We start from the raw sequence: 21,997 nt of genomic DNA, 5'->3' as shown, positions 1-21,997 counted from the left end.
TGTAGCAGTCCCCAGACTTTAATGAGTGGCTCCAACCCAATGCTGGGTCCAGGTCTTAATCTGAGTGGAATCCTGCCACCTGCAGGGTTGATGTCCACCATGCAGTCTGGTGCTCAGACTGGTAAGCACTCACTGGCACTAATGCTCTAACTTATTGTAAACACATATTAGGAGCTGTTCCTAATATTAAACATTCAAATATCAGACAGGACTGTGTTTCCATATTTTTTTTTTTTGTATAAATTTAAAATTAGCCTTTTTTTTAAATATCTGTTTGAAAAACTGTAATACCAATGTTTCACCAGTAGGTGTCATAGTACCTCATGTCACTCGTGAGGTCAGACTGAATAATTTGTTGCTTCAGCAGTTTCATGCCAATAAACTGAACACTTCAAGCACACAACCAAAGATTTTCCTTCGATTATTTAATTTAAAAAATTGTCTAAAAGAATAGTTCCAGAATAATTGTATTTAGGGATGCATCGATATCAGCTGATGTGAGTCATTCGGTAAAATCTTTGCTTTTCTTATATCCTCCTGACTACCAGTAGTTCATTTTTGTCCTCTGTAGAGGACATTTATAAACTTGAATATCTCCCACCCCCTGCATTCTACTGAATTAATTCCTTTTGGTATCTGGAGAGGACATTTAGGGCTTTTCAATGATACCACATGTGAAGGGGTGGGACTTTTGTACCTTCCTTTTTCTAATTCATAAAAATGGCATTTATCAGTAATAACACATTTTATGGGAAGAGACAAAGTAAGTGCATAAAACCTTTTATTACCTTACAAAGACTGTGGGATTTTTTAAAAAATGGTGATTGGACAATATTTTTTTCCTGGTAGTCAGGAGGACATAGATAGAGATGGGAACTTGCAATGCTACAAAAATATTATTAATACTCAGTTAATGCATTAAACATTCTGATCCTTTCTGTACAATCTTTGTACATTGCGTCCCAAAATGTACCAACGTAAAGCACTTACTGTAAATAAGAACATTTTTACTGTTAATGTAAACTCAAAATGAATAACATTGTAAAACAACCCTGCCTTATCTTATGTTTAAATGTAATGTAATATATATGTAAAAATCAAGTTAAAGATGTCACAAGGATCTACTAAGTTTGTGTTAAGAAAGTAAAAAGTGTATTAGTTGTTTATGCTGTTATGTGGTTCTGGTTTGTTACAGGGAGTCCTTTTGGTCTGAACAACAGTGCTGGACTGAGACCGCTGAACCTGTTACAGGTACGCCTCTCTCTCAGTCACTGTAAGGAGCATGTTGATGGATTTTTCCTCACCCTTACCTTCGTTGTCACGTGATGTGTGAACCAGTTGCACAGATTAAACTTTCTTTTACTCCCATCCATCTCATTGCATATGCTAAGCAGAGCACCATACCTCTTACTAAAGTGACATTTTATACTCGATTGGAAACTATTATTGCTACTGTCTGACTGGAAGTGCTTAGTCTTTGTAGGGGGAATAGCAGTAAACTAGAAGAATCCCTCTTGTGAATCCAGTTTAGTTCTGACCATTTCTTTGTAGGAACAGTCTAAGTTGAGCTCCTTTTTAACTCTCCCATCTCCTTCTTCCTCCCCTTTCCATCACATGTACACGATTTCCCTCCCTCTGCCCGTTCTATCCTCCCATCCTCCATTCGTCCTCATCTCCTTGTGTTTTACTCCCCTACTTTTTTGTGTGTGCGTGTTGGTGTGTCCATGTTATTCATCTCCAGATCCCCCCTGGTCCTTACATCCTTAACTCTCTGCAGCAGCAGCAGCTGTCCCAGTTCTCCCCACAGCAGAGTCAGTCAGCTACGTCCAGTCCTCAACAGCAGGGGGAGATGGTGAGACACAGATATTTGAACACGCACTGCCAGCAGTAAAGACTACACAGTCAAAGATCTGCAAAATATATTGGCTAGAACCTGTGACTTCTACTACAATAGCAACATTTGAAATCAATTTCCAAACCAATTTTATCATGGTGGTGGCATCGTGATGATGTGGAGATGCTTTTGTTGATCTGGATTGACGGGAGATGGATGAAGCTGAATACATGGGAAATACAGGACAGGAACTTGTTAGAAGCTGTTTTGCAAAAGAAGCCAACCTAAGCATGCAGTCAGCAACAATTAAATGTTTGCATAAATCATATTTATGTGACAGAATGACCCAGTCAAAGAAATATAACCATGAATCTGTTTCAGGTCTCCATCCATTCTGACTGAGCTCAGGCTACTTTTCAAAGAATAATAGGCAAAAATGGTTTTCTCTAGACTGTTTGTAACACACATTTCAGCAACAATGCGCATCAAAGTCCTTTACATGATGAGACTTAACATACGCAAAAATTGTAGCTGTAGTTGCAAGAAAAATGTCTTCTGCAAGATATTGTGGGAGCCTGGAGTGCAAACACACACCACACTTTTCAGATTATTATTTAAAAGAAGAAAAAAACATTCTCATTTTCTTTCCATTTCACAATCCTCTGCCACTTTGCTTACCTGTTCATGCTTAAGTATGGCATGCCCCACAGCATGATGCTGCCACCACCATGTTTCACATTTTCAGATTGGGGACGTTATATTGGCATTTTTTTAAGTCCCTTTCTTTAACTTCACAGTTAGGCCTTATATTGTGTCAATCAGATAAAATATCAGGAAATATGTTGAAGGAAAAGGTTTTGTAAATACTTTTGTGAGTCACTGTATTATTTCCACCTGCACATCTCCTCTACGTTTGCTCTCGTTCTGTAAAGCACACGTGTTTGTGATTGTACAGGTTTGTCTCTGTCGTCAGCTGCGTGTAATTTTACCTGTTGTCTGTCGTTTCAGAGCGACCAAGGAACCGATCAGAGTTTAGGAAACCAGCAGACGGCTGTCATCAATCTCGGGGTTGGAAGCTTCATGTCTCCACAGACAGCAGGTATGAGCCACGCCGACTCCCCAGCACAGCAGCACACACATCTTCTGCTCTCAATCACTACGTTAACCTGCTTCCACACAGTTGACACCGTCACACTCACCACTGTGAATCAGACATGATTTGTTATTGTGTTTATGATTGTATTTACTGTTCATAATATGTAAATAACCATGATCATTTTGTTGAAGTTAGTTATTGTTCTTCTCTTAGAGGAACGTGTAAAACTGGCAGGAGAGACTCAACTTCCCCCTCTTCTCTGCTACATTCTCTCTTTTTTTCATTCCCCCGTTATTTTATTTTATTTTTTTGCCTCCACCTTTTCCCCCCGTTCTATATTGCCCTCCTCAAATCACTCTGTTCCTTCACGCCTTAACTCCCCACCCAATTCATGCTATTTGCCCATAATCCATGCACATGATAATTTTTTAATGTGGCACTGGATTCCCTCCAATGTTCCACCTTTTTGCCCTCTCGTTTCACCTGTCTGTGTGGTACTTTAACTGAAACTGCACTCTTCCCCCTCCTCATCCTCACCAATGTTTTCCTCTTTGTGCCTATTCTCTCCTCACACTTCACCCCCATGTCTCTTTCTGACCTTCTCCCTCTCATCATCACCCATTTCCTACTTGGGGTTCCCCATTCTCCCTCATCTTCCTCCCCCTCCCCTTAGTGCTGTCCCAGTTGGGCTGTGGGCTGGACGGGTCTGGGCCCCCGCTGCCTTCTCCAAGGCTTCAGCAGCAGCACCAGCCACAGATTCAAGTAATACAGCAACATTAACATTCATATACACTCAGAGAGGTTTGTAGGAAGCGAACACAGAGACGGGAGCAAGCAGCCAATCGACTGTGGCTTTATTCACCAGGCAGCTGTTTGTTGTGCTGTTCTATAAACTTTGAGGAAATGAGGGAACACATGAATTTTTTTTTATGTTTCAAATTCTAAAGCAGGTAATCTTTTTTTTTTTTTTTTTTTCATTTGTTTTGCATAGAGTGCATTGAAAAAGTATTCATACTCCTTAGAATTTCTTGACATTTTGTCACGTTAGAACCACAAAAGCCCAACACAAACTAGTGCGTTATCACAAATGGATATGTTGATTTCGAATTTTGGCACAAATAAAAATTTGAAAAGTCTGGCATGCATTTATTTCCAGACTCCTTTCCTTTGACGCCTCTTAATAAAATCCAGTTCAGCCTACGGTTTGAGGAGTTACTTGTGTTGTAAATGGTCTACTGAAACCCAGCTGGTTTTTAAAGACCTTAGAAGTTGGAAAGCATTAGCAAACAAAAAGCCTTATGAAAACCAAGAACTGTTCAATCCATCATCTTAAAATAAAATGCGTATGAAACAACTACAACCCTGCCAAGATGTGATGATCCACCTGACTGCCAGGCCAGGAAAGGACAGCGTTAAAAATACAAGCAGCCAACAGCACTGTTCTGATGTAGAGTTCACATGAGACAGTATGTTGACAGGAGCCATCCACTCCACAAATCTGGTGTTTGGAAGAGCTGCAAGAAAAACATTGTTGAAAGAAGCCAAAAGAAGTCTGTTTGATGTTTGCCTCAAGCTATGCAGGGAATACAGTTCATATGTGAAAGAAGGTTTTCAGGCCAAATAAGACAAAAATTACAATGTTTTTCTATGTAAAGAAACAGTTGGTTGGAAAGTGAAACTAAATGCAGGAAAATCTGTTTGAAAATGAAAGAAGTTTGACCTGGGTAGAGTGGAGCTTACTACCAGGCAATGTCACAGTCAGTGACTCAATGCAATCAGCACCAATTCTTCATAGATTTCTTTTTTTTTTTTGTACGATTGTGACTAAATTGGAATGTAAGAGACTGAATTCGATTCATGATTGGCTTTACCTGATTGTAAATTTACGTATGTAAATTTGTGGTAAAAAATAAATAATTAACTAAGCTGAAATAACACAGTCTGTACATAAAACCAGAGCTGCAGTGAAATAAAGTACAGACCTTCATCAAACCGAGAATCTGTTGCAAGATTTAAAATTTACTGTTAAAAAGATGCTTCCCTTATAATCTCACTGAGTTTTATCTGTTTTACAAAACAAAGTGAGCAAACAATAAAATTTTGCCACAACCATGGGGCTGTAACTGCAGTAAAAGGCGGTTTGACAAAGTGTCGAATCGACGGGAGCGTGTGCCTGCCAGACTTTTCAGATTTTTATTAGTGAAATATACTACATGTCCCATACTGCACCACAACAGCTTGTTATTCGATGGGGTGCACATAAGCACTGCTTGTTGGAACGTCAGAGGAAGAAAACAATGATACTTCCCACTTTACCAAACAATGACTAAGTCAGCCCTGCTCTGTCCTCAAGTGAGGAGCGAGTTCATACCCTCTTTGCTGACCTAAGCAAAGAAAAAAAAAACCTGGAATCATTTTACAATCCATGAAAAATGCATTTGCAAACATCCAGATGGATTTTATAGAACTGCAGAGCGCCAGCACTATCAAAACCAAACAGGCCGTGAAATTCTGCTGTAACTATCGTGCGCTTTACATCAAAGTTTGGTTGGGAAAAAAAATTTGCAAAAGTTTACCTAAAACAGAATACCTTTTCAAAGCACTAAGTACATTTAGAATTTGACAACACCTAAATGTTAACAGAACAAGTTGCATATCGTGTTTTAGTCCAAAAGACGCACGAAACATTAAGCACCAGATTTTTTTTGGGTGTGCTTTTTCCTGGTAATAGTTTTAGCTGAGATCATTAAAGTTCGGATTTTTATTCAAAGAGTTCTCAACTTAATATGTTTAAGATCTTTCTGCTGTGCTGTATGTTTGGGTTTCTCCCAACAATCCACATATGTCAAAGCTTATGGCACTTCCAATGGCAGCAACTAACAGCGTGTCAGACCAGAAGGCAGGCATGGTCTAAAACAGCATTTAGCAGTGAAATGTTCAGTATCTGTGCTGGCGCCAAACTGTTGAAAGGTTCCTGTGATCACAGGCTGATAGGCTGCAGGCATGAATGGAAGGGTTTTCCTCACTCTCGGTTGCTGGGCTGCATGTTTGTCTTCACTGGGATCACAGCCAATAATGTGTGTCTCCAGACACAACTGGTGCTGCTTGACTGCATCCTGCCTCACTCCCCAACACTTCCTCTCCCTCCCTTCTGAAAACCATTAACCTCTCTTCTGTATTTCTCCGCACACTCCTCTTGTATGTTGTGCAAACCGGCCTTTAAGTCAGCTTCACTAACCCTCGCTAACGTGGCACAAAGCATATTAGAGACGATTCGGTTTCAAGTGAGGCGAGGCTGCTTCGCGTCAGGGGCAGTTAAAGTGTTAACCAGTGCCAGAGATGATAACATGTAGATTAAGAACTCTCACTTTTTGTGATTATTCAGTTTAAAAACAGTGAGACTTTTCTGATTTGTTTGTTTACTTTTTTATTGAACAGTTGCAATTCTTGCAGCACCAAATGCAGCAGCAGCAAATGGCTATGGGAGCAGCGGTTCCTCAGGTGGGAGCGCCACGGCAACATACCGGCAGTCAGCCAAGAAGTAAGAGGAAGAGGAGCACGCCACAGCCCCTCCCAAAGTCATAGCAGACAGAAGTCACACTAAAACCCCCAGCCCTACACACACACACACACACACACACAAGGACATGAATGATCTATACTGTGCTGTTTGTCTGCCTCACTTTTAAGACAGCAGACAAAAGACTTGTTTATGCTTTTTCTATCTGATAAATTTGTATGTATTGGTTCTCAGAAGTTTTGGAAAACCAAAACATCCACTGTGGAGGATCAGGTTTTTACAACAGGGACTACTTATCAAGTGGGATGGTCCAGAAGAAGGTGGGTCTGGTAAGCAACGGGCCTCCATGGTTACAATGTCCCGTTAGGAAGACTTTTTTTTTTGTTTTGTTTTGTGAGGACTGAGAGGAGCCCGAATGCACATTCTCAGGAGGATTTTGCACGGGGCCGTCTGATCCTCCTGCCTCTGCTTTGTTGACCCCCCCGAACCCCCTATCCCAAAATAAAAAACCCCAGTAGATACTGCCCTTTAAGCACAGATCCAAGCTGAGCTTATATTGACACCAAATCCTCCATGTAACCATGACGACTTTGTGAAAATGCAAACCTGATCTTGGGAGTATTGCCTGGGGGCAGCTGTCTACCTCTCAGTCTGTTGGAAGTGTTTCTTCTGTTAGCGGTTCCGGCAAACAGGACTCAAGATCAACATGCAAGACAAGGTGTACTTTTTGTACAGCATATTTTGAAAAAGGTGTCACCTTTTAATAAGTCCAGGAGCCATGAGCATATTCTTTACATGACATCAGCTGAGCGTGCGCGAGGCATTTCTGGACACTGAGAAATAATTTTTTAAGCAGTCTTTGTCATCAGTTTTATTGTTATTAAAAAAAAGAATATATATTGACAGTGGAAAATACAGCTTTTAGATATAAAACGTTGTCTTGACTGTTTTTATTTCATCGTCTTCACGCTGTCTAGAACCTTGTCGATGAGTTTGTGGATCTCTCTCTGCCGGGCTGTTGCTCGGTTGATGCATTCCTGCAGCTTCTGTCCCGACAGTGACGTTCCACCTGAGCCACAAAAGGTGTTGATTAGCTTTTTTATATGTCCTTTCATCTTTTTAAAACTTTAAGATGCATATTTTTTATGTAAAAATTCCAGACTGTTTTCTAGCGTTCCTACTCTTTTGAATTTGCTTTAAAATATAGAAGAATCACGATAAGTTGATGATAAATATTTTTACACCAGGAAGGCTTCCAAACATGTAATCTACAACAGGAAGTAGGAAATAAGAAAGCAAGAATAGGACAGAACAGAACGAATGAGAAGAAAAGAAGGAAGCAAGAGAGGAGGGCAAAAGGACACAAAATATGGAGAGCGGTAGAACGAGCAGAGGTAAAGAAAGAAGGTTGGATACAGTAAAGGTGAAAGGAACAAGGAAAGGAAGGACAGAAAAGGAGAAGTAAAAAAGGATTGGATGACACCAAAATTAAGAGAATGGAATGGGGCTTAAATACTGAAAACACAAATTTTTCCAAGCTTTTTTTTTTTTTTTATTCCATTCTGGATCAGTCAAATATTGAGTTCAGATGTAAAATTTTAGGTGAGCAACAATTATACTTCATTTTTGGAAAAAAAAACAACAAAAAAACAGTCATAACAGTTTTGAACTAAGCAGCATTTCTATTCCCATTCCTGCATGTTTTAAGTATTTTAAAGAGTCCCTGCAGGCTGCAGCTCACCTGGTTTATGTACAGAACAGAGACGACCCCCCTCATCTGTGACCACAGTCAGGTGAGCGGTTGACAGACTCTCCTCCTCAGCTGTGGGGTCAACAATCAGGATAGAGCTGAGCAGAGGGAGCCAGGAGGTGCAAAATAGACATGGGATGTAACAGAATCAAAGATCACATATTTAGGAAAAAAAAAAAAACATTTTTGAAATCACAAATTACTATCCTCGCATTCCTGCAGTTTGAAATATTGTAAATAAGATATCAAAGAAAGAACTGGAGTGGCCAGAGTTTTTGTCGCCCCGTGAGGGTAAAGCTATTTTAAAACTGCTGCTGTGGTAGAATGGAAACGTATAGCACCACTAATTAGTATGTATTAGCTGGGTATAGCAATGTTAGCTTGCCATACTTGTGTTACTTTATCAAGAGCAGAATGGGAAACGGTATATTTTGCACAAGGACCTGGGAAGTACAACTCAATTCTCATTAAAGTATCAAAATAGTTTTTTCAAAACAAGAGAACTATAGTATTCAATATGTTAGAATAGTTTAGGACCAGCAAAATATATTTCCTACTTTAATTAGTATCAATTTGATTATGTTATTAATTTTATTTTTTTACATGCATACCACCAAACTGGTGTTTTCTCTTTAGGCCATCATGTATATTGGTTATTCTTCTCATATGGGATTACAATCGATGTATATTGTGGACAAAAAAAAAGTATTTTTTATTAGACAAGCTTACTCATCAAAGACGCAAAAAGAAGCACTGGCGGGATGTTTGTGAATATGAAGCCTTTGTCGCTTTTCCAGATTCACCTCTGGTGAACATGTCTCTTTGTTCACGGTGACTTCTGGGAGCTGTGCTGTAACGAGAGCAGGACAGGTCTAGTCAAAGGCTCAGATAATTCACTGCATAAAATCATTTGGAAAAAAAACGTCAGCAGCTCTGTATGACAGGCATGTATAATGTTAGTTTTATAGATGATGTGACAGATGGATGAAATAAATTATTTTTTAAAGGGATGGATGAATTATGCTGTGCCTTGCTGATACTAACTTTTTCTCTGATAGGTCAATTATGATTGGTTGACGCGTTTATGAACCAAAATAGAAAGTTTTTAGTTCTGATCAATGGAAAACCAGCTGATTACGATCCCTGTCCAACTGATTAGTGCGTCTCAAGCGTTCTTCCTTTATTTTAGTTCCCTCCAGTGAAGTCGACGTAGAATCACATACTGTTCTTCAGGGCAGCCAGCAGGGCGATAATACAAGCGTCCAGAATGTTCCCGTCATAGTCGAGACACATAATGTCACAGTAGAGCACCCAACAAAGCTGCAACAACAACAACAAAAAAAATCATTATTAATGATTGATCACATAAAACAATTAGCACAAGTGTGCTCATAATTCTCAAGCTACCTTTCCTCTGTCGACGCATAGGTCCTCTGCTTTGATCACCTCAGAGCTGCGGCGCACACACATCACCGATTAGTGAAAAACACACACAAGCATTTAGGCGGTGAACACACACACACACACACGGTTGTAAAATGTCGGTCACACCTTTCAATAACGTCAGCAATAAACTGGCTGGCAGCCTGGGCCTGTTCTCCTGGTGGACCCGGCCGAAAGCGGGACGAACACAGAGGAGGCAAATCCACGTTGGGCACTGTGAACATACAGGAGCATGCAAGGGTCGTTAAAAACCTTGTTAGTAGTGATACAAAGGGATTTTCTACATGAGAGTATGTGATACTTGCCAATGTAACCTTTACCAGGGGCCTCTGCTGTAGGGTTAGCCAGCTCCTGCACAAAAACAAGTTGCGAGATGTTTTAATGAGAAACTAATGGAGAATTTAGAACCAAAGATGGTCGGACTTGATTTTTAAACTTTATTTAAATTATGGTCAATTTCTTCACCAAAAATGTACTCTATGGTAATAAAAACACGACTGCATAGTGAAGAATGTGTTTCCACTGCAGATAGTCTGAAAATACGTTGTTAAAAGCACACTGAGGTAAAAACCTCATTCTTTGTGTGTGTTTTAGTTGATGACAGCGGCCTTTCAGCCGGCATTAGTGAACACTATGGTGGATAAAAAATTTGACAGATCTTAATATAGATTCAGAAAGATTCGAGTTGCAAGTGGGTTCAACGGTAAGCATCGAATTAAGGGTTTGGCTTCAATGAGTGGTGAAAGAGACTGTCATGGATTAGCAATGAAAATATTTATTTTTAGCATTTTAACTGACATTGTTTTACTGTTTGAATTGTTCTATCCAACTTGTTTTTGTTCAAACTACCAACTCATAAAATGAGTAAATTATTTGTTTTACTTGTAAAGTCTGTGAATTAAGTAAATCAGTCTGAACTCAGACTATAGATTAAATGACAATTTTCAGTTTTTTTTTTATTGATTTATTTATTCTTATTGTCATTAAAAATAAGTTTGAAGGCATAAGGTTTACACTAAACATGGGGGAGAAGAAAATGGAAGGGTTGGACTCGTTCTAGGTCAGTATGACCAGCAATAATTTTAGGCACAAGACTCTAACCAGGCCCTCACCCTCTTCACAACAAACATCAAGTGTTTCATTGTTGTCTTTTTTTTTTTTGAAAGTCATGTTGTGTTCTCATTTTTAGCTCAGACTTTTAGCTGAGCCAAACAGAATAGCAGAAAACATAAATGCCTGTACTTGAAATATCATGTGGCCTGTGTCTGTTGTGATGTCACCAGAGGCATGGTCATGTTGAATCTCGTAAATCTTTATTTTTATCAAAGATTTACAAAAATTGTAAAATTCGGAAGTGCTGTGTATGTACCGCTTTGATTCCGCAGATAATCGTTGTGTTTCCTATCTTCACCAATGCCGAACCATCTGCTGTGGATATGGATCCTGAAACAAAAAGGAAGTATAGAATGTACTCCCAAAATATTCACTTAGAGATGAGTAAAAGTGGGTCAGAACCAGCAGCCCGCCTCACCAACGTTCAGTGTCGTGGTTCTGAATTCAGACAGCCCCCGTCCATCAGGTCGACAGTTTTCTTTCTGGATCGGAAACAATTTCAAATTGAATTTTCACATGAAATTTGTGGAAACNCAACGTAAAGCACTTACTGTAAATAAGAACATTTTTACTGTTAATGTAAACTCAAAATGAATAACATTGTAAAACAACCCTGCCTTATCTTATGTTTAAATGTAATGTAATATATATGTAAAAATCAAGTTAAAGATGTCACAAGGATCTACTAAGTTTGTGTTAAGAAAGTAAAAAGTGTATTAGTTGTTTATGCTGTTATGTGGTTCTGGTTTGTTACAGGGAGTCCTTTTGGTCTGAACAACAGTGCTGGACTGAGACCGCTGAACCTGTTACAGGTACGCCTCTCTCTCAGTCACTGTAAGGAGCATGTTGATGGATTTTTCCTCACCCTTACCTTTGTTGCCACGTGATGTGTGAACCAGTTGCACAGATTAAACTTTCTTTTACTCCCATCCATCTCATTGCATATGCTAAGCAGAGCACCATACCTCTTACTAAAGTGACATTTTATACTCGATTGGAAACTATTATTGCTACTGTCTGACTGGAAGTGCTTAGTCTTTGTAGGGGGAATAGCAGTAAACTAGAAGAATCCCTCTTGTGAATCCAGTTTAGTTCTGACCATTTCTTTGTAGGAACAGTCTAAGTTGAGCTCCTTTTTAACTCTCCCATCTCCTTCTTCCTCCCCTTTCCATCACATGTACACGATTTCCCTCCCTCTGCCCGTTCTATCCTCCCATCCTCCATTCGTCCTCATCTCCTTGTGTTTTACTCCCCTACTTTTTTGTGTGTGCGTGTTGGTTTGTCCATGTTATTCATCTCCAGATCCCCCCTGGTCCTTACATCCTTAACTCTCTGCAGCAGCAGCAGCTGTCCCAGTTCTCCCCACAGCAGAGTCAGTCAGCTACGTCCAGTCCTCAACAGCAGGGGGAGATGGTGAGACACAGATATTTGAACACGCACTGCCAGCAGTAAAGACTACACAGTCAAAGATCTGCAAAATATATTGGCTAGAACCTGTGACTTCTACTACAATAGCAACATTTGAAACCAATTCCCAAACCAATTTTATCATGGTGGTGGCATCGTGATGATGTGGAGATGCTTTTGTTGATCTGGATTGACGGGAGATGGATGAAGCTGAATACATGGGAAATACAGGACAGGAACTTGTTAGAAGCTGTTTTGCAAAAGAAGCCAACCTAAGCATGCAGTCAGCAACAATTAAATGTTTGCATAAATCATATTTATGTGACAGAATGACCCAGTCAAAGAAATATAACCATGAATCTGTTTCAGGTCTCCATCCATTCTGACTGAGCTCAGGCTACTTTTCAAAGAATAATAGGCAAAAATGGTTTTCTCTAGACTGTTTGTAACACACATTTCAGCAACAATGCGCATCAAAGTGCTTTACATGATGAGACTTAACATACGCAAAAATTGTAGCTGTAGTTGCAAGAAAAATGTCTTCTGCAAGATATTGTGGGAGCCTGGAGTGCAAACACACACCACACTTTTCAGATTATTATTTAAAAGAAGAAAAAAACATTCTCATTTTCTTTCCATTTCACAATCCTCTGCCACTTTGCTTACCTGTTCATGCTTAAGTATGGCATGCCCCACAGCATGATGCTGCCACCACCATGTTTCACATTTTCAGATTGGGGACGTTATATTGGCATTTTTTTAAGTCCCTTTCTTTAACTTCACAGTTAGGCCTTATATTGTGTCAATCAGATAAAATATCAGGAAATATGTTGAAGGAAAAGGTTTTGTAAATACTTTTGTGAGTCACTGTATTATTTCCACCTGCACATCTCCTCTACGTTTGCTCTCGTTCTGTAAAGCACACGTGTTTGTGATTGTACAGGTTTGTCTCTGTCGTCAGCTGCGTGTAATTTTACCTGTTGTCTGTCGTTTCAGAGCGACCAAGGAACCGATCAGAGTTTAGGAAACCAGCAGACGGCTGTCATCAATCTCGGGGTTGGAAGCTTCATGTCTCCACAGACAGCAGGTATGAGCCACGCCGACTCCCCAGCACAGCAGCACACACATCTTCTGCTCTCAATCACTACGTTAACCTGCTTCCACACAGTTGACACCGTCACACTCACCACTGTGAATCAGACATGATTTGTTATTGTGTTTATGATTGTATTTACTGTTCATAATATGTAAATAACCATGATCATTTTGTTGAAGTTAGTTATTGTTCTTCTCTTAGAGGAACGTGTAAAACTGGCAGGAGAGACTCAACTTCCCCCTCTTCTCTGCTACATTCTCTCTTTTTTTCATTCCCCCGTTATTTTATTTTATTTTTTTGCCTCCACCTTTTCCCCCCGTTCTATATTGCCCTCCTCAAATCACTCTGTTCCTTCACGCCTTAACTCCCCACCCAATTCATGCTATTTGCCCATAATCCATGCACATGATAATTTTTTAATGTGGCACTGGATTCCCTCCAATGTTCCACCTTTTTGCCCTCTCGTTTCACCTGTCTGTGTGGTACTTTAACTGAAACTGCACTCTTCCCCCTCCTCATCCTCACCAATGTTTTCCTCTTTGTGCCTATTCTCTCCTCACACTTCACCCCCATGTCTCTTTCTGACCTTCTCCCTCTCATCATCACCCATTTCCTACTTGGGGTTCCCCATTCTCCCTCATCTTCCTCCCCCTCCCCTTAGTGCTGTCCCAGTTGGGCTGTGGGCTGGACGGGTCTGGGCCCCCGCTGCCTTCTCCAAGGCTTCAGCAGCAGCACCAGCCACAGATTCAAGTAATACAGCAACATTAACATTCATATACACTCAGAGAGGTTTGTAGGAAGCGAACACAGAGACGGGAGCAAGCAGCCAATCGACTGTGGCTTTATTCACCAGGCAGCTGTTTGTTGTGCTGTTCTATAAACTTTGAGGAAATGAGGGAACACATGAATTTTTTTTTATGTTTCAAATTCTAAAGCAGGTAATCTTTTTTTTTTTTTTTTTTTCATTTGTTTTGCATAGAGTGCATTGAAAAAGTATTCATACTCCTTAGAATTTCTTGACATTTTGTCACGTTAGAACCACAAAAGCCCAACACAAACTAGTGCGTTATCACAAATGGATATGTTGATTTCGAATTTTGGCACAAATAAAAATTTGAAAAGTCTGGCATGCATTTATTTCCAGACTCCTTTCCTTTGACGCCTCTTAATAAAATCCAGTTCAGCCTACGGTTTGAGGAGTTACTTGTGTTGTAAATGGTCTACTGAAACCCAGCTGGTTTTTAAAGACCTTAGAAGTTGGAAAGCATTAGCAAACAAAAAGCCTTATGAAAACCAAGAACTGTTCAATCCATCATCTTAAAATAAAATGCGTATGAAACAACTACAACCCTGCCAAGATGTGATGATCCACCTGACTGCCAGGCCAGGAAAGGACAGCGTTAAAAATACAAGCAGCCAACAGCACTGTTCTGATGTAGAGTTCACATGAGACAGTATGTTGACAGGAGCCATCCACTCCACAAATCTGGTGTTTGGAAGAGCTGCAAGAAAAACATTGTTGAAAGAAGCCAAAAGAAGTCTGTTTGATGTTTGCCTCAAGCTATGCAGGGAATACAGTTCATATGTGAAAGAAGGTTTTCAGGCCAAATAAGACAAAAATTACAATGTTTTTCTATGTAAAGAAACAGTTGGTTGGAAAGTGAAACTAAATGCAGGAAAATCTGTTTGAAAATGAAAGAAGTTTGACCTGGGTAGAGTGGAGCTTACTACCAGGCAATGTCACAGTCAGTGACTCAATGCAATCAGCACCAATTCTTCATAGATTTCTTTTTTTTTTTTGTACGATTGTGACTAAATTGGAATGTAAGAGACTGAATTCGATTCATGATTGGCTTTACCTGATTGTAAATTTACGTATGTAAATTTGTGGTAAAAAATAAATAATTAACTAAGCTGAAATAACACAGTCTGTACATAAAACCAGAGCTGCAGTGAAATAAAGTACAGACCTTCATCAAACCGAGAATCTGTTGCAAGATTTAAAATTTACTGTTAAAAAGATGCTTCCCTTATAATCTCACTGAGTTTTATCTGTTTTACAAAACAAAGTGAGCAAACAATAAAATTTTGCCACAACCATGGGGCTGTAACTGCAGTAAAAGGCGGTTTGACAAAGTGTCGAATCGACGGGAGCGTGTGCCTGCCAGACTTTTCAGATTTTTATTAGTGAAATATACTACATGTCCCATACTGCACCACAACAGCTTGTTATTCGATGGGGTGCACATAAGCACTGCTTGTTGGAACGTCAGAGGAAGAAAACAATGATACTTCCCACTTTACCAAACAATGACTAAGTCAGCCCTGCTCTGTCCTCAAGTGAGGAGCGAGTTCATACCCTCTTTGCTGACCTAAGCAAAGAAAAAAAAAACCTGGAATCATTTTACAATCCATGAAAAATGCATTTGCAAACATCCAGATGGATTTTATAGAACTGCAGAGCGCCAGCACTATCAAAACCAAACAGGCCGTGAAATTCTGCTGTAACTATCGTGCGCTTTACATCAAAGTTTGGTTGGGAAAAAAAATTTGCAAAAGTTTACCTAAAACAGAATACCTTTTCAAAGCACTAAGTACATTTAGAATTTGACAACACCTAAATGTTAACAGAACAAGTTGCATATCGTGTTTTAGTCCAAAAGACGCACGAAACATTAAGCACCAGATTTTTTTTGGGTGTGCTTTTTCCTGGTAATAGTTTTAGCTGAGATCATTAAAGTTCGGATTTTTATTCAAAGAGTTCTCAACTTAATATGTTTAAGATCTTTCTGCTGTGCTGTATGTTTGGGTTTCTCCCAACAATCCACATATGTCAAAGCTTATGGCACTTCCAATGGCAGCAACTAACAGCGTGTCAGACCAGAAGGCAGGCATGGTCTAAAACAGCATTTAGCAGTGAAATGTTCAGTATCTGTGCTGGCGCCAAACTGTTGAAAGGTTCCTGTGATCACAGGCTGATAGGCTGCAGGCATGAATGGAAGGGTTTTCCTCACTCTCGGTTGCTGGGCTGCATGTTTGTCTTCACTGGGATCACAGCCAATAATGTGTGTCTCCAGACACAACTGGTGCTGCTTGACTGCATCCTGCCTCACTCCCCAACACTTCCTCTCCCTCCCTTCTGAAAACCATTAACCTCTCTTCTGTATTTCTCCGCACACTCCTCTTGTATGTTGTGCAAACCGGCCTTTAAGTCAGCTTCACTAACCCTCGCTAACGTGGCACAAAGCATATTAGAGACGATTCGGTTTCAAGTGAGGCGAGGCTGCTTCGCGTCAGGGGCAGTTAAAGTGTTAACCAGTGCCAGAGATGATAACATGTAGATTAAGAACTCTCACTTTTTGTGATTATTCAGTTTAAAAACAGTGAGACTTTTCTGATTTGTTTGTTTACTTTTTTATTGAACAGTTGCAATTCTTGCAGCACCAAATGCAGCAGCAGCAAATGGCTATGGGAGCAGCGGTTCCTCAGGTGGGAGCGCCACGGCAACATACCGGCAGTCAGCCAAGAAGTAAGAGGAAGAGGAGCACGCCACAGCCCCTCCCAAAGTCATAGCAGACAGAAGTCACACTAAAACCCCCAGCCCTACACACACACACACACACACACACAAGGACATGAATGATCTATACTGTGCTGTTTGTCTGCCTCACTTTTAAGACAGCAGACAAAAGACTTGTTTATGCTTTTTCTATCTGATAAATTTGTATGTATTGGTTCTCAGAAGTTTTGGAAAACCAAAACATCCACTGTGGAGGATCAGGTTTTTACAACAGGGACTACTTATCAAGTGGGATGGTCCAGAAGAAGGTGGGTCTGGTAAGCAACGGGCCTCCATGGTTACAATGTCCCGTTAGGAAGACTTTTTTTTTTGTTTTGTTTTGTGAGGACTGAGAGGAGCCCGAATGCACATTCTCAGGAGGATTTTGCACGGGGCCGTCTGATCCTCCTGCCTCTGCTTTGTTGACCCCCCCGAACCCCCTATCCCAAAATAAAAAACCCCAGTAGATACTGCCCTTTAAGCACAGATCCAAGCTGAGCTTATATTGACACCAAATCCTCCATGTAACCATGACGACTTTGTGAAAATGCAAACCTGATCTTGGGAGTATTGCCTGGGGGCAGCTGTCTACCTCTCAGTCTGTTGGAAGTGTTTCTTCTGTTAGCGGTTCCGGCAAACAGGACTCAAGATCAACATGCAAGACAAGGTGTACTTTTTGTACAGCATATTTTGAAAAAGGTGTCACCTTTTAATAAGTCCAGGAGCCATGAGCATATTCTTTACATGACATCAGCTGAGCGTGCGCGAGGCATTTCTGGACACTGAGAAATAATTTTTTAAGCAGTCTTTGTCATCAGTTTTATTGTTATTAAAAAAAAGAATATATATTGACAGTGGAAAATACAGCTTTTAGATATAAAACGTTGTCTTGACTGTTTTTATTTCATCGTCTTCACGCTGTCTAGAACCTTGTCGATGAGTTTGTGGATCTCTCTCTGCCGGGCTGTTGCTCGGTTGATGCATTCCTGCAGCTTCTGTCCCGACAGTGACGTTCCACCTGAGCCACAAAAGGTGTTGATTAGCTTTTTTATATGTCCTTTCATCTTTTTAAAACTTTAAGATGCATATTTTTTATGTAAAAATTCCAGACTGTTTTCTAGCGTTCCTACTCTTTTGAATTTGCTTTAAAATATAGAAGAATCACGATAAGTTGATGATAAATATTTTTACACCAGGAAGGCTTCCAAACATGTAATCTACAACAGGAAGTAGGAAATAAGAAAGCAAGAATAGGACAGAACAGAACGAATGAGAAGAAAAGAAGGAAGCAAGAGAGGAGGGCAAAAGGACACAAAATATGGAGAGCGGTAGAACGAGCAGAGGTAAAGAAAGAAGGTTGGATACAGTAAAGGTGAAAGGAACAAGGAAAGGAAGGACAGAAAAGGAGAAGTAAAAAAGGATTGGATGACACCAAAATTAAGAGAATGGAATGGGGCTTAAATACTGAAAACACAAATTTTTCCAAGCTTTTTTTTTTTTTTTATTCCATTCTGGATCAGTCAAATATTGAGTTCAGATGTAAAATTTTAGGTGAGCAACAATTATACTTCATTTTTGGAAAAAAAAACAACAAAAAAACAGTCATAACAGTTTTGAACTAAGCAGCATTTCTATTCCCATTCCTGCATGTTTTAAGTATTTTAAAGAGTCCCTGCAGGCTGCAGCTCACCTGGTTTATGTACAGAACAGAGACGACCCCCCTCATCTGTGACCACAGTCAGGTGAGCGGTTGACAGACTCTCCTCCTCAGCTGTGGGGTCAACAATCAGGATAGAGCTGAGCAGAGGGAGCCAGGAGGTGCAAAATAGACATGGGATGTAACAGAATCAAAGATCACATATTTAGGAAAAAAAAAAAAACATTTTTGAAATCACAAATTACTATCCTCGCATTCCTGCAGTTTGAAATATTGTAAATAAGATATCAAAGAAAGAACTGGAGTGGCCAGAGTTTTTGTCGCCCCGTGAGGGTAAAGCTATTTTAAAACTGCTGCTGTGGTAGAATGGAAACGTATAGCACCACTAATTAGTATGTATTAGCTGGGTATAGCAATGTTAGCTTGCCATACTTGTGTTACTTTATCAAGAGCAGAATGGGAAACGGTATATTTTGCACAAGGACCTGGGAAGTACAACTCAATTCTCATTAAAGTATCAAAATAGTTTTTTCAAAACAAGAGAACTATAGTATTCAATATGTTAGAATAGTTTAGGACCAGCAAAATATATTTCCTACTTTAATTAGTATCAATTTGATTATGTTATTAATTTTATTTTTTTACATGCATACCACCAAACTGGTGTTTTCTCTTTAGGCCATCATGTATATTGGTTATTCTTCTCATATGGGATTACAATCGATGTATATTGTGGACAAAAAAAAAGTATTTTTTATTAGACAAGCTTACTCATCAAAGACGCAAAAAGAAGCACTGGCGGGATGTTTGTGAATATGAAGCCTTTGTCGCTTTTCCAGATTCACCTCTGGTGAACATGTCTCTTTGTTCACGGTGACTTCTGGGAGCTGTGCTGTAACGAGAGCAGGACAGGTCTAGTCAAAGGCTCAGATAATTCACTGCATAAAATCATTTGGAAAAAAAACGTCAGCAGCTCTGTATGACAGGCATGTATAATGTTAGTTTTATAGATGATGTGACAGATGGATGAAATAAATTATTTTTTAAAGGGATGGATGAATTATGCTGTGCCTTGCTGATACTAACTTTTTCTCTGATAGGTCAATTATGATTGGTTGACGCGTTTATGAACCAAAATAGAAAGTTTTTAGTTCTGATCAATGGAAAACCAGCTGATTACGATCCCTGTCCAACTGATTAGTGCGTCTCAAGCGTTCTTCCTTTATTTTAGTTCCCTCCAGTGAAGTCGACGTAGAATCACATACTGTTCTTCAGGGCAGCCAGCAGGGCGATAATACAAGCGTCCAGAATGTTCCCGTCATAGTCGAGACACATAATGTCACAGTAGAGCACCCAACAAAGCTGCAACAACAACAACAAAAAAAATCATTATTAATGATTGATCACATAAAACAATTAGCACAAGTGTGCTCATAATTCTCAAGCTACCTTTCCTCTGTCGACGCATAGGTCCTCTGCTTTGATCACCTCAGAGCTGCGGCGCACACACATCACCGATTAGTGAAAAACACACACACAGTTGTAAAATGTCAGTCACACCTTTCAATAACGTCAGCAATAAACTGGCTGGCAGCCTGGGCCTGTTCTCCTGGTGGACCCGGCCGAAAGCGGGACGAACACAGAGGAGGCAAATCCACGTTGGGCACTGTGAACATACAGGAGCATGCAAGGGTCGTTAAAAACCTTGTTAGTAGTGATACAAAGGGATTTTCTACATGAGAGTATGTGATACTTGCCAATGTAACCTTTACCAGGGGCCTCTGCTGTAGGGTTAGCCAGCTCCTGCACAAAAACAAGTTGCGAGATGTTTTAATGAGAAACTAATGGAGAATTTAGAACCAAAGATGGTCGGACTTGATTTTTAAACTTTATTTAAATTATGGTCAATTTCTTCACCAAAAATGTACTCTATGGTAATAAAAACACGACTGCATAGTGAAGAATGTGTTTCCACTGCAGATAGTCTGAAAATACGTTGTTAAAAGCACACTGAGGTAAAAACCTCATTCTTTGTGTGTGTTTTAGTTGATGACAGCGGCCTTTCAGCCGGCATTAGTGAACACTATGGTGGATAAAAAATTTGACAGATCTTAATATAGATTCAGAAAGATTCGAGTTGCAAGTGGGTTCAACGGTAAGCATCGAATTAAGGGTTTGGCTTCAATGAGTGGTGAAAGAGACTGTCATGGATTAGCAATGAAAATATTTATTTTTAGCATTTTAACTGACATTGTTTTACTGTTTGAATTGTTCTAACTTGTTTTTGTTCAAACTACCAACTCATAAAATGAGTAAATTATTTGTTTTACTTGTAAAGTCTGTGAATTAAGTAAATCAGTCTGAACTCAGACTATAGATTAAATTACAATTTTCAGGGGTTTTTTGTTTATTTATTCTTATTGTCATTAAAAATAAGTTTGAAGGCATAAGGTTTACACTAAACATGGGGGAGAAGAAAATGGAAGGGTTGGACTCGTTCTAGGTCAGTATGACCAGCAATAATTTTAGGCACAAGACTCTAACCAGGCCCTCACCCTCTTCACAACAAACATCAAGTGTTTCATTGTTGTCTTTTTTTTTTTTGAAAGTCATGTTGTGTTCTCATTTTTAGCTCAGACTTTTAGCTGAGCCAAACAGAATAGCAGAAAACATAAATGCCTGTACTTGAAATATCATGTGGCCTGTGTCTGTTGTGATGTCACCAGAGGCATGGTCATGTTGAATCTCGTAAATCTTTATTTTTATCAAAGATTTACAAAAATTGTAAAATTCGGAAGTGCTGTGTATGTACCGCTTTGATTCCGCAGATAATCGTTGTGTTTCCTATCTTCACCAATGCCGAACCATCTGCTGTGGATATGGATCCTGAAACAAAAAGGAAGTATAGAATGTACTCCCAAAATATTCACTTAGAGATGAGTAAAAGTGGGTCAGAACCAGCAGCCCGCCTCACCAACGTTCAGTGTCGTGGTTCTGAATTCAGACAGCTCCCGTCCATCAGGTCGACAGTTTTCTTTCTGGATCGGAAACAATTTCAGATTGAATTTTCACATGAAATTTGTGGAAACGTTTATTGACTCAGAAGATCGATCACAATCATGAGCTGAACATGGAACATTTCACAAACCAAAAAGCTTCTGTGATACTCCAGAGGTTCCGCAATCCTGTAAGTAAGATGGAAACAACATAACAAAGACGTCACTGCTCTGTACATGTATTAAACTATATTGATGAAATGAAGTGGAGAGGCGATGAAAAACTGACAGAAAACTCCTCGTGTTCTATATTTATCTAAGAATGAGACGACGAACACATTTAATGTGCCGCTGTTTTAAAATCCTTTCATACGCAAAAAGAAGCTAAAATAAAAGGTTTGCATTTGTAAATAAAAATAAAAAGTTTGGACAATCTTACTTGAACCCAGTCGCCATGCTGTTTTGGTTAACCACGTGGGTTTGTACTACGGTGGCCGGTTGGCGGAATTGCACTTTTTTTTTTTTT

At 39.7% G+C, this 21,997-nt stretch overlaps 2 protein-coding genes and 1 long non-coding RNA gene across 7 annotated transcripts in view; 2 read left to right on the top strand and 1 right to left on the bottom strand.

Annotated features, from left to right (window-relative positions):
• supt20 (SPT20 homolog, SAGA complex component) overlaps nucleotides 1–7,378 on the top strand; it is an 18,962-nt gene extending 11,584 nt beyond the window's left edge. Inside the window, exons 18-23 of one of the 4 annotated variants that reach the window (XM_016673183.1) lie at nucleotides 9–121; nucleotides 1,196–1,251; nucleotides 1,742–1,852; nucleotides 2,843–2,933; nucleotides 3,604–3,692; nucleotides 6,369–7,378. In XM_016673183.1, the coding sequence (XP_016528669.1) occupies nucleotides 9–121; nucleotides 1,196–1,251; nucleotides 1,742–1,852; nucleotides 2,843–2,933; nucleotides 3,604–3,692; nucleotides 6,369–6,515 (607 nt within the window). In that variant the 3' untranslated portion in view covers nucleotides 6,516–7,378. Of the gene's footprint in view, nucleotides 1–5; nucleotides 122–1,195; nucleotides 1,252–1,741; nucleotides 1,853–2,842; nucleotides 2,934–3,603; nucleotides 3,693–6,368 lie in introns of all 4 variants that reach the window. The other 3 variants (XM_016673181.1, XM_016673186.1, XM_016673185.1) reach the window with 3 other exon arrangements.
• Nucleotides 7,307–21,997, bottom strand: LOC103140161 (exosome complex component RRP43). 2 transcript variants are annotated; one of them, XM_007555172.2, is made up of 11 exons: nucleotides 21,911–21,997; nucleotides 21,624–21,660; nucleotides 11,175–11,238; nucleotides 11,013–11,086; nucleotides 9,949–9,994; nucleotides 9,752–9,857; nucleotides 9,608–9,653; nucleotides 9,424–9,520; nucleotides 8,930–9,050; nucleotides 8,192–8,298; nucleotides 7,307–7,519 (listed from the first exon to the last, which is right to left on the bottom strand). In XM_007555172.2, exons 1-11 carry the CDS (start codon nucleotides 21,925–21,927, stop codon nucleotides 7,401–7,403), a joined length of 834 nt encoding a protein of 277 aa, XP_007555234.1. In that variant the 5' UTR covers nucleotides 21,928–21,997; the 3' UTR covers nucleotides 7,307–7,400. The 2 variants fall into 2 exon arrangements, with proteins under 2 accessions (XP_007555234.1, XP_007555228.1); XM_007555166.2 differs by lacking the exons at nucleotides 7,307–7,519; nucleotides 8,192–8,298; nucleotides 8,930–9,050; ... (4 more) ...; nucleotides 11,013–11,086; nucleotides 11,175–11,238 and adding exons at nucleotides 17,624–17,836; nucleotides 18,509–18,615; nucleotides 19,247–19,367; ... (4 more) ...; nucleotides 21,288–21,361; nucleotides 21,450–21,513.
• On the top strand, nucleotides 11,509–16,945 carry LOC103140159 (uncharacterized). Its single transcript, XR_476474.2, has 4 exons — nucleotides 11,509–11,568; nucleotides 12,059–12,169; nucleotides 13,160–13,250; nucleotides 16,686–16,945. It is a non-coding gene; the product is annotated as an uncharacterized LOC103140159 (long non-coding RNA).

Source organism: Poecilia formosa, unplaced genomic scaffold, assembly GCF_000485575.1.
Source record: "Poecilia formosa unplaced genomic scaffold, Poecilia_formosa-5.1.2 Scaffold3, whole genome shotgun sequence".
Taxonomy (NCBI): Eukaryota; Metazoa; Chordata; class Actinopteri; order Cyprinodontiformes; family Poeciliidae; genus Poecilia; species Poecilia formosa.
The sequence above is the reverse complement of the archived record's forward strand: the minus strand, read 5'-3'. Positions and strand labels throughout refer to the sequence as shown.

Bases quoted from the DNA above. Each gene is read 5' to 3' on its own strand.
- LOC103140161 (XM_007555172.2), bottom strand. The intron at 9,858-9,948 runs GCAAGTATCACA...GTATGTTCACAG, and splicing joins CCCTGGTAAAGGTTACATTG to TGCCCAACGTGGATTTGCCT. The intron at 7,520-8,191 runs GTGAGCTGCAGC...TTTGTGGCTCAG, and splicing joins CTGTTCTGTACATAAACCAG to GTGGAACGTCACTGTCGGGA.